This window comes from Puma concolor, chromosome C1, assembly GCF_028749965.1.
Source record: "Puma concolor isolate L17-30 chromosome C1, mPumCon1.1.hap2, whole genome shotgun sequence".
NCBI lineage: Eukaryota > Metazoa > Chordata > Mammalia > Carnivora > Felidae > Puma > Puma concolor.
Window position 1 is genome coordinate 106,335,512 of NC_141674.1, and position 12,208 is coordinate 106,347,719.

The 12,208-nt window shown below is 41.9% G+C and overlaps 1 protein-coding gene across 6 annotated transcripts in view; it reads left to right on the plus strand.

Moving 5' to 3' along the window:
• Positions 1-611: 611 nt before the first annotated feature.
• Positions 612-12,208, plus strand: part of GABPB2 (GA binding protein transcription factor subunit beta 2) — a 37,084-nt gene continuing 25,487 nt past the window's right edge. For 2 of the 6 annotated variants that reach the window (XM_086718165.1, XM_025934895.2), the window contains exons 1-4: positions 616-918; positions 6,757-6,896; positions 9,013-9,180; positions 9,721-9,915. In XM_086718165.1, coding sequence (XP_086574291.1) covers positions 6,789-6,896; positions 9,013-9,180; positions 9,721-9,915 — 471 coding nt within the window. In that variant the 5' untranslated portion in view covers positions 616-918; positions 6,757-6,788. Of the gene's footprint in view, positions 919-6,756; positions 6,897-9,012; positions 9,181-9,720; positions 9,916-12,208 lie in introns of all 6 variants that reach the window. The other 4 variants (XM_086718166.1, XM_025934897.2, XM_025934894.2 and 1 more) reach the window with 3 other exon arrangements.

A 12,208-nucleotide genomic window follows, 5' to 3' on the forward strand; every position in this document is an offset into this window, starting at 1 on the left:
GCACTACCAAGTTCAGAAAAGGAGGTAGACGCGAAAACAGTTGGCTTTGAAAGGCCCACCAAAACCGACAAAAGCCAAGATCTAATGAAAGTAGAGCCGAAATGTGTCCTTTTCTACGTTCACGTACTTTTGAAGGGCTTCTTTCCCGATTTCTCGCTGCCCTTAGGTAGTGGCGATCGGTGGGCGAAGGTGAGAATCATCTGGTAAGTAAAATGCGTTAAGTGGGTTTGCAAACTCAAGCTGCATGCCCTTCCAGGCCCCTCAAAAAAGCCTCCGTTATTTGTTCCACTATTCTGAGCAGACACCAGGGCTCAACTTGAGCACAAAGCCAGGAACGTCTCCAACAGTTTCACCGGAGGCTGAGACAGAGAAAGTTTTCCCATCAATCCTAAGGCTGGCCCCCAGACAAGTTACCAAGAGGGTACAGGATCGACGCTGATACCGATTAGCCCTCCGCACGACGCCGGGCTATTGGCGCCAAAACAAACCATCGGGTCCATCCCCCTACCGGAACTACACGACACGTAAGACACGTAACAACAATCCTCCGCCTCGCCAAATAGTCCTCTCTGGGTCGTCTCGGATACACGCTTTTCCACTTCAAAAGGCCATCGGTGGAAAAAAAATGAGCCTCGGAGGTGCGCCGCTCTTCGGTTCTAATGGAAATGTGGGTTTTCTGGTCATTGTCTCCTCACAGATCCTTCCGCCAGAAATTGTATTCGCTGAGTCTTCACTTCCGGGTCCGCCATCTTGTTGCCTCCATTTCTCCACGAGGGGGGGTTAAAGGCCCCCAAAATATGCATATATGAAAAGGCCAAAAAGTAACCGTCAGTGACAGGGAGTCTTAACTAGAGAAGGAAACGGGACCAAACTGGCGGGCTCGGTGAAAGCGCGGCCGGCAGCGTCCCGGACGAGGAGGTGAGGGGGAAGAAGATGTGTACTCTGGGGGGCGTGAGGGCTGGAAGGGAGACTGCCGTGGGAAGGCGCACCGCGCCCAGCCCAGCCCCGAACTTCTGGGTGCAGACTGAGCGGCGCCCCTTCACCGGAGCGGGGGCAGCTCGGGGAGGGGGACGAAGAGGAAGGGGATGCGGCCGGGAGGAAGGGGAGGGGACTGAGAGGAGGTGAAGAAGGGGGTGGGTGTAAGACCTGGGGCTGGGGAGCTGGACCCAGGGAAGCTAGGGCCACAGAGGTGACCGCTAGGGGGCAGCGCGGAGCTCAGCGCCCCCCGCCGGGCCAAGACCTTGGCTTACTACCCCCAGTGACTCTTCTTTCTGAAGGACAATGTTGCTGTCTGCAACTGGAGGGTTTGTGATGGAGGAAAAAACGGGGACTCTCAACTGTCTGACTTCAGTAGTACCTTAAAGATTTTGAGGGAGCTTAGTAATCTGCAAGAGCAGTAAGGGCCCCGCCCTCATTTGTGGCACAGTTGTTTGTACAGCTGGCTGTCCGGTGGAGACGTGTGCAAGAGAAAAAGAAAAATGGGTCGTCATACTGTGGTTTCTTCAATTCCATTTCTCCTTCTCGTTACCTTTCTTCTGTTCTCACAGATTTCCTTGAGCCAGCAGAGATTATCCCATTCCCCTCCTTCTTCCCACAAGGACTTCTTTCTCTCTTAAACATCTACAGAAAAGGACGTTCTGTGGCTTACCTCCAACAATTTAACAACATTTTTGGCCGTCAGGGGCCATATTTTCCTAGTGCCATTTGACCCACCCAATCCAATAGAGATGTTATTAAGCATATATTTTCATACACTCTTTAATAACAGTGAAAGAACTGCCCCACCCAAAGTCTTTTTTTTTTTTTTTTTTTTTTTTTTAGTGTTTATTTATTTTCAGAGAGAGATAGCGTGCAAACAGGGAAAGGGCAGAAAAAGAACGGGAGAGAGAATCCCAAGCAGGGTTCCCCCTGTCAGCTGCAGAGCCAGACTTGGGGCTCTGTCTTATGAATGGTGAGATCATAACCTGTGTGGAAACTAAGAGTGAGATGCTTAACAGAGGAGCCACCCAACCCCCTACCTCTCCTCCCCACAAATTCTTATGTCAACAAATGTAATTATTCTATGATAATAAGAGTACTTTGTTGTCAACAGCGCAAGCACTTCATCAGTTATTAAAACAAACTTATCTAGGGGCACCTGGGTGGTTAAGCATCTGACTTCAGCTCAGCCCAGGTCATGATCTCCCAGTTTGTGAGTTCAAGCCCTGGGTCGGGCTCTTTGCTGACAGCTCGGAGCTTGGAGCCTGCTTCAGATTCTGTGTCTCCCTCCCTCCCCCCCCCCCCCCCCCCCGCCTTCCCCCACTCACATTCTGTCTCTCTCTCAAAAATAAATAAAGATTTTTTTTTTTTTTATTAAAAAACCACACTTATTTGGAGTTCTTGTGTGTTTGTTTGGGAGAGGGAGTGTGTACTTTGTTATTTTATTCATCTCCAAAATCCTAAGAGACAAGTTAGACCAGATTTTGTTTTGTTCTTCACTTCCGATATAGGAAAAGTAGAGGTATGTCCAGTAAGGGAGAATGTTTTCCCAGTGTTTTCAATAATTAGGGAGATTGAAAGTGCCTCAAGCTCCTCTGGACTCTGGCCACATCTCTTGTCTGGTGGGTGTTGTCAGCATTTACATAGGATATGGGAGAAGGGAATACAGTCCCCCCAAAATGCTGTTGTTTTATTATTACTTTCTAAAGTTTTATTTATTTAAGCAATTGCTACACCCCATGTGGGGCTGGAACTCATGACCGTAAGATCAAGAGTTGCACACTCCTCTGACAACCAGCCATGAGCCCCAAAATACTATTTTAAAAATACATTTTATTTTTAACTTTGGATAGATGCTTCAGGTTAACTCAAAAGAATGGAGGATAGGGGAGAAAAGAACCTTGAAGAGCACATTTCTAGACTTTTTTTTTTAACAGTGATGAATATAACTCCCTACTTACATTCTAATCCCAAAGTTTAACTATATCTTTGTATAGTAAGAAATAAGGCTTTTCATGGCCTATTTAAAGAATGGGATGACAGATGCCTGGGTGGCTCAGTCGGTTAAAGGTCCAGCTCTTGATTTTGGCTCAGGTCATGGTCTCATGATTTGTGAGTTTGAGCCCTGTTTGAGCCCCACTTCGGACTCAGTGCTGACAGCGTAGAGACTGCTTGAAGTTCTCTCTCTCTCTCTCTCTCTCTCTCTCTCTCTCTCTCTCAAAATAAATAAACAACAAAAAAAAGAATGGGATGACAAATCTGAGTCAGTTGCCATTTAGAGGTACTGATCCATGAGTCACAAATATGATTAAAGAAAAACGATACAATTAATATATATATGAAGGCAGACTATAGTGAAAAAAATTGACTTCAAAAATACTTTGGAAGAGTTCACGTGCTAAAGACAACAGTTTCCATGGAATAAAATCAACTTATTTATATAAAGGGTCTCGTTTTCTAGAAATATCAGCTTCCCTGGAATGTAAAGCAAACCAGATTTCTCCTTAGGCAGGTACCCCAACCTTCAACAGTATTTTTTTCGTGGTAAAGAACAGCTGAAATTTCACTATTAGGATACTTCTGGGATGCCTGGGTGGCTCAGTCAGTCCGTTAAGCGTCTGACTCTTGGTTTTGGCTCAGGTCATGGTCTCACGGTGCCTGAGTTCAAGCCCGCATCAAGTTACATGCAGACTGTGTGGAGCCTGCTTGGGATTCTCTCTCTGTCCCTCCCCAACTTGCGCTCTTTCTCACTCTCAAAATAAATTAATAAACTTAAAAAAAAAGAAAGATACTTCTGCTTTTTGCCAGCATGTCTTTCCCTTTGTGACCAGTTATTATGGAAGTGTTTAAGACTTGGTGATATACTGTGTATATCTATATCTACCTATCTATATATATATACATACGCCATATATACCATATGTGTATGTATGTACTATATATACCTTATATATATGTGTGTTATGTATGTATATATTATGTATACATACCATATATATGTGTGTGTATGTATGTATATATATGTGTATAGTGTAATTTGAGAAAATGTGAGGGAGTCATTTATGACTAATGAACCTCCTAAAAATTGTTAAGTATTAGTAATAAGATCATTAAATTGCAAGGCAATTTTGATATTTTAAAAGGAAGGTGATTACGGAGAAATACAAAGTATTGGTTTTCTATAATAAGGTTTTGCTATCATTTTTTTCTTCAGCATTTTCTTAAGTTGTGAAAACTGACATGTAGGTTATAGAAGTTTGCTATTAAAGTCCATCCTCTCCTTGTGAACATACTCATTCAAAGGGTCTGGACTGCAGTGTGAACTGTGCTCATTCTGAACACTCTCAGGTGGTCTCCTGGACACCCAGGTTTGAGGACAATGCTCTGGGATATAGATATGGAAGGTTAAATCACATGGTGGCTGAATGACTTGCCTAAGCTGATGAGCCTCAAATTTTCTGGTTTCAGGACTCATTTATATATATATATGTTTATATATTTATATATTTTAATGTTTTTATTTTTTTGAGAGTGAGAGACAGTGTGAGTGGGGGAGGGGCAGAGAGAGAGGGAGACACATAATCTGAAGCAGGCTCCAGGCTCAGCTGTCGGCACAGAGCCCGACACGGGGCTTGAACCCACGAACTGTGAGGTCATGACCTGAGCCGAAGTCTGATGCTTAACCAAGGAGTCACCCAGGTACCCAGGTAAATGAGTCCAGGTCCACCCTTGGACTCATTTATATTCTTAAAAATTATTGGGGCGCCTGGGTGGCACAGTCGGTTGAGCGTCCGACTTCGGCCACGATCTCGCGGTCCGTGAGTTCGAGCCCCGCTTCAGGCTCTGGGCTGATAGCTCAGAGCCTGGAGCCTGTTTCCGATTCTGTGTCTCCCTCTCTCTCTGCCCCTACCCCGTTCATGCTCTGTCTCTCTCTATCCCAAAAATAAATAAACGTTGAAAAAAAAAATTATTGAGGACACCAATGTGTTATATCTATTGGTACTTAACTATTTTCAAAATTAATTTTTATTTATTTATTTTTTAACTATGACAGGTACTTGTTTGAAATTACTTCATATTTCCTGATGTGTTTTATTTTCTTGCAAGAGAGTGTGTGTGTGCAAGGGGGGCCGGGGGGGGGGTGGAAGGAGAAAGAAACTCTTAAGCAGCCTCCACGCTCAGTGCGGAGCCCAATCTGGCTTGATCTCAGGACAGTCAGATCATGACCTCAGGTGAAATCAGGAGTCAGATTCTTAACTGGTTGAGCCACTCCGGTGCTCTTGGAAATTAATTTAAAAATGTTCATTCATTAAAATACAATCATAAATCCTGTACGTGTTAACATAAATAACACATTTTTATAAGAAATGTATCTTCCGAGTTAAATAATGAGAAGAATGGCATTGTTTTGTTTTTGCAAATCTTTCTAACCTCTGGCTTAACAGAAAACAGCTGCAGTGGGGTGCCTGGGTGGCTCAGTCGGTTGAGCGTCCGACTTCAGCTCAGGTCATGATCTCACTTTTGGTGGGTTTGAGCCCTGTGGTGGACTCTTCTCTGACAGTTCAGAGCCTGGAGCCTGCTTTGGATTCTGTGTCTCCCTCTCCCTGTCCCTCCCCTGCTTGCACTCTATCTCTGTCTCTCAAAAGTGAATGAACATTGAAAAAAAAACAACAGCTGCATATCTACTATTGCATGTAATCTGTTGCAATATGTACTTGGAAAAAGGAATATTTTAATAGCTTTTTTGGGTAATTCTGGTGTTCTTTGATTCTACACAAAAACTGTACAAACTAACGATTTCTTAAAAGTTACTTGCAGTGAAGAATCTGAAACCATATGAATGAAATTATTATACTCTGATACCTTAAAACCAACTGTTCTTTCACTTTAAAGTATTGTTTTTACTTGTACGTGATTTTATAACATGCATTGGTCATTTGAAAAATATTGGTTCTGCAAATTACGCAGATCATCCAAATGTTGATGCATTTTATTTTACAATATTAAAAAATCACATTCATTAGTATCATAACTAATTTCATCAGAAAACTTTATAGTAAGCTGTTAACTCATGGTGGTGGATTTGTTTCCCAAAATTCTAATTTTGCTTGAAAGCTCTAATTATAATTAATAAATGAACACTGCCAATTGTTTTCCTCGAAGTGGCAGGTTCACTTTATTCATTTTTGAAAAAGTTTCTGCTGTATAACTAAGTCTCAATATCCTTGGATTGTCTATTCATCATTCTTTGGTGTGACATAACATTTTTTTAAAGTTTATTTACTTATTTTGAGAGAGAGAGAGAGGGAGTGCTCATGGGAGTGGGGCAGGGGCAGAGAGAGAGGGAAAGAAAGAATCCCAAGCAGGCTCCCCACTGTCAGCGCAGAGCCCAACATGGGGCTGGGATCTCACAAATCATGAAATCATGACCTGAGTCAAGGTCAAGAGTCAGATGCTTAACCAGCTGAGCCACCCAGGCGCCCTTGACGTACATTTCTACCCGCAGTTGTTTCAAAGGGATGAAATGCTGTTTTTGATTCCTTAAGCTAGAGAGGTAGTAATGTGTTGCACAGGTTTCCAAAGTATTTTTCTGAATACTGAACATTAAGGAACTATTGTTTAGGGCCTAAACTTTTCCAAATATCTGATTGTGTTAGATGAGGTGGAGAGAAAGTGCCATACTGGGTAGTCAGCTTGAGAAATATCTTACATATATTTAAGTACAAGAGGTCTTCTCAGAGCATTTTACAGGCAGCTTTCCTTGTGTTTGAATTATAGCTTCCTGAAAACTTTTGTTCCTATGCATAAAGATGTCTTTGGTGGACTTGGGGAAGAGGTTACTAGAAGCGGCAAGAAAAGGCCAAGATGATGAAGTCAGAACATTGATGGCAAATGGCGCCCCATTCACCACAGACTGGGTAAGCTCTTTTCATTATTCCCAATGTGTGCTGTTGCCAATTTCTTTTTTCCCCCCAAACATTTAATTTTTTAAATTATTTTTTTAAAGTTTATTTATTTATTTTGAGAGAGAGATTGAGCATGTGAGCAGGGGATGAGGTGGGGGGGCAGGGCGGGGGAGAGAATCCCAAGCAGGCTTCACTCTGTCAGTGCAGAGCCCCATGCAGAGCTTGAACCCATGAACTGTGAGATCCTGACCTGAGCCAAAATCAAGAGTCGGACACTTAACCGACTGAGCCACCCAGGCGTCAAAGATTTTTTTTTTTTAAGTAATCTCTATACCCAATGTGGAGCTTGAACTCACAACCCCAAGATCAAAAGTTGCACACTCTACGGACTGAGCTAGCCAGGTGACCCCCAACCTTTTTCTTAAAGGCTGAACATACTGTATTGCCTTTTCTCATTCCCTTTCTGCTTCATTCTCCTACAAGAGTTTTGTTTTCTTCGTTTTACCTAAATACTTCTTTTAGTCTTCCAAATTGAAAGAGTCTCCTGTGGATATATATAGATGGTAATTGTAAGGTATTATATACTTGTGATTTTCCATAATGTTTCTTAGAGTATTTTCTGAAGGTTTAATTCTCCCTGGAGTGTACTTAGGTTATAGGCTTCTGTAATTAGCTAAAAATTAAACAAAATCAGTATAATAAGAGTGCATTTCTAGACTAATAAACTACTTGTTTCCTTTTCTCTAAAGTATCCCGGTTAATAAGGAATAGTCTAGGCATTTGTTACCTTTTTACCAGTGTTAAAATACATTAAGAGGAAGGTGTTAATTTCATGAGCCTAAACAGCCAGCTTGAAGAGCAGTTTCAGAAGATCCAGGTCCAGGTTATAATGTGGACTTGCTAAGCATTCATGGATTTTATAAGCAGTATCTAATTTAATTTTTAAAAAAAATTTTTAGGGGCGCCTGGGTGGCGCAGTCGGTTAAGCGTCCGACTTCAGCCAGGTCACGATCTCGCGGTCCGGGAGTTCGAACCCCGCGTCAGGCTCTGGGCTGATGGCTCAGAGCCTGGAGCCTGTTTCCGATTCTGTGTCTCCCTCTCTCTCTGCCCCTCCCCCGTTCATGCTCTGTCTCTCTCTGTTCCAAAAATAAATAAACGTTGAAAAAAAAAAAAATTAAAAAAAAATTTTTTTTTAATGTAATCTCTGCACACAACATGGGTCTCAAACTCACAACCCCGAGATCCAGTCACGTGATCTACCAGCCGAGCCAGCCAGGCGCAGGCATTGCCTAATTTGAACAATTTGATGAGCCAGTGTCCTCTATGCTGGGGTGATTAATTCATAGCTTTAGAGGTCAGCAGATTGTTAGCACTTCACAAAAAGGAAGAAAAGGAAACCTATGAGATTAGCATTTCTATAAATAGACCTGAAAAGAGCAATGTGAATTAAATCCAGTCAGGCAGAAAGGCTGAATATATAAGAAAGGCAAAGAAGCAACATAGGCTTAAAATAAAGAACATAACACAAAGAAAGGAATAGATCTCTGGCCAAAGTGGCCAAAGATAGATAACTCTTGAAAGATGTACTTTGAGATGATACAGACATATTGCTATTTGACAATAGCTTATTGCTGTTCACATGCCATTGCTAAAATTTTAGCACCTCTTCATCTCATCAGTCTTTTTGCTTTGTTTTACGGTGGCAACAGACTTCTATTCCAACCAATTAAATTTTTACCCCAAATTTCTCACTAACTTTCTAGCCTCTGCCCTTTTCCTAAGAATTCTTTTGAATTTGCCTATCCCTTACCTTTACCCCAATGCAGAATGTTCCTGTTTATCCATTTTTTTTACCTTCTTCTAAGCCTTGCTTAACATCATGTCCTTCGGAGAATCTCACCTGGTAACTCCACCTGACTTAAATCCATTAGCACTTATTTAATTGGTGGGATGTTTATTTGCCTGTTAGTATATTAAGCTCTTAATTAATATTCTTTACTCCTATTGGCCACCCAGATTCTCTCTCCAAGGACAGGAACCATAGACTGTACCTCTTGTTCATTTGTGTCTCTCAATGATTTAGGACTCTGCACACGGTTGATACTCAATGAGTATTATTTTCCCACAGCTTGGAACATCACCCCTCCACCTTGCAGCCCAGTATGGTCATTATTCCACAGCAGAAGTGCTCCTTCGAGCAGGCGTTAGCAGGGATGCCCGGACCAAAGTGGACAGGACCCCCTTGCACATGGCTGCAGCTGACGGACATGCCCACATCGTGGAACTGCTTGTTAGGGTAATAGTGGTGGATCTATATTGTAAAAAAGATATCCACCTCCCTGTCTTCTTACTTGAATGGGTGGTAGGAAACTAGGCTGGGAGAGATTAAGTTTAGGACAGTTCATAGCACAGACTTGCATCTCTTTCAAGAGTCGTCATGGCTATGAGGATCGGGTTGCCTAATCTTTTACAGGCTAAGCAGACTTTATTGATTTTTCTTCATTCCCTTCTGCAGGTGTTCTCTTTACTTATGCCTGTTTTTCTAGGCGCTCAGCTCTCTGTTAATAAATGCGACAAAAAATCTGCTCTTTTCTCCTTCCTTTCCCATCTGTTATAATTTCCCCGTTGTCCTTAGAAGACCTACTCATTGAAGACATTATGTCTGTCATCATTCAGGAGAATTTGAAGAATGCTTTTCCCTTTGATATGTCTTAAACGTGATCTAAATTTGAATATGTGTAATCTCCATGGAAATCCTCTCTATTTGGGTTTTGGGATCTTGCACCTGTGCTACTGTAACCAGTGTCTGTTTGAAACAATTACTATTGTGTGACAGAACGGTGCAGATGTGAATGCCAAGGACATGCTGAAGATGACAGCTTTACATTGGGCCACAGAGCACCACCATCGAGACGTTGTGGAGCTGCTTATCAAGTATGGAGCTGACGTGCATGCTTTCAGCAAGTTTGATAAATCTGCCTTTGACATAGCCCTGGAGAAAAAGAATGCTGAGATTCTGGTCATCCTTCAGGTCTGGTTCTTTTTATACCCCTAGAGTATATTGTAACTCAAGTTAAGGATTTTTTGCAGGAGCTGACTCAAAATTGAATTTTCTATATCTTATCAAGATAGTACATCTGATATGTCTCAATCTTGTGACTCACTGTCGTTAGTATTTTTTTTAACCTTTATTTATTTAAAAATTTTTTTTAATGTTTATTTTTATGAGAGAGAGACAGAGCACGAGCAGGGGAGGGGCAGAGAGAGAGGGAGACACAGAATCTGAAGCAGGCTCCAGGCCCTGAGCTGTCAGCACAGAGCCTGACGCAGCATTCAAACTCACAAACTGCAAGATCACGACCTGAGCTGAAGTCAGACACTTAACTGACTGAGCCACCTAGGCGCTCCAGTATTTCTTTTTTTTTAAATGTTTATTTATTTTTGAGAGAGAGAGAGAGATAGAGCACGAGGTGAGGAGGGACAGAGACAGAGAGAGAGACAGACAGACAGACAGACAGACAGAATCCAAAGCAGGCTCCAGGCTCCAGGCTCCGAGCTGTCAGCACAGAACCCAACGTGGGACTTGAGCTCACAAATCATGAGATCAGGACCTGAGCCAAAGTTGGACTCTTAACCAACTGAGCCACCCAGGCACTCCAGAAGTTTATGATTTATGGGTGCCTGGATGGCTTAATTGGTGAAGCATCAGACTCTTTTTTTTTTTTTTTAAGTTTATTTATTTATTTTGAGAGAGAGAGAGAAAGCATGAGCAGGGAGGGGCAGAGAGAGGGAGAGAGAGAGAATTCTAAGCAGGCTCCATACCGTCAGTGCAGAGCCCAGTGTGGGACTCGAATTCACAAACCCTGAGATCATAACCTGAACTGAAGTCACTTAACCAACTGAACCACCCAGGTACTCTGTTATTGGTATCTTAAAAAAAAGCAGCATTCTACATAGCCCTGAATTATTCACAGTGATTGAAGAGTAGTGTTGTGGCTAGTATAAAAACAAGATTTCTTTGGTTTTAGAGTGTTTTTTTCTCCATGAAAATTTCCCTTTCTAATTGAGCGTGACTTGGGACTAAAAGCCTCTTTATGTTTTCTGAATGTACATCAACTGATACGAGGCAGTACATAGCTCTAACGCATATTGAGTCATAAGGAAGCCATCTCAGAATTAAAAAGGAGCTGTGATTATTTCACCCCTTAATTTCTTAATCCAGCACTTGTATATCAGGGAGTAATAGGATGAAGGATACAAAGGTTGGTAAGACATGCCTGCCCTTGGAGTGTTTACAGTGTGATGAAGGTAAGGATAAGAAATCAAGCATTACAATATTACATTGATACATTGGTATTTATTGAGCATTGCAGGGCCTCAGAAGAGGGGGTATGAATGATGCTTAATGCAAAGATTAAAGTGTATATAGAGGGGCGCCTGGCAGTTTCACTCAGAAGATCATGTCACTCTTGATCTTGGGGTCATGAGTTTGAGCTCCACACTGAGTGCAGAGATTACTGGGAAAAAAAAAAAAAAATATATATATATATATATATATGTAGAACATGAACTGAGTTTTAAAGAAGTAGGCAGAGAAGTAAGAAAATTATATTCTAGGCTAGAAAAAGAGCAAGCCAATGACATAGAGGTATGAAAGGATATGGGATGTTCAAGAAAGCATATGTTTTGTGACTAGAGATTGAGCAAGGGAAATGGAGTTTGGGAGTGGAAGGAGCTAAGGCTTAAGGGTTAGGCAGAGTTTTGAGTGTAGGGCTGTTACATGCAAAAGAGTTTAGACTATTTTATGGGTAATGGGGATCCAATAGAAGCTTTTAAATAGAAAATTGAGATTTCTTTTTTTTTTTTTTAAGTAAGCTTTACGTCCAACGTGGGGCTTGAACACAGGACCGTGAGATTAATAGGAGTCCCATGCTTTACCAACTGAGCCAGCCAGGCACCCCCATTTTTTAAAATTTTTAAATATTTTATTTTTTAAGCTGTTTTTTTTTTTTTTAAGTTTATTTATTTTGAGAGAGAGAGAGTAAGCAGGGGAGAGGCAGACAGAGAGGGAGAGAGAGAATCCCACTGTCAGTGTGGAGCCTGATGGGGAGCTTGAACTCATGAAAGTATGAGATCATGACCTCAGCGGAAATCAAGAGTCAGTTGCTCAACCGACTGAGCCACCAAGGTGCTCCTGTGAATTGTTTTTGTTGTTTTTTTTTTAAAGATGATCATTTGGAGTGTGGTACACAGACCTGAGAGAAAAGACACTCAATGTGACTTTCATTAGGCCAGGGAAGGGCCAGTAGGGGCTTGAATTAAGG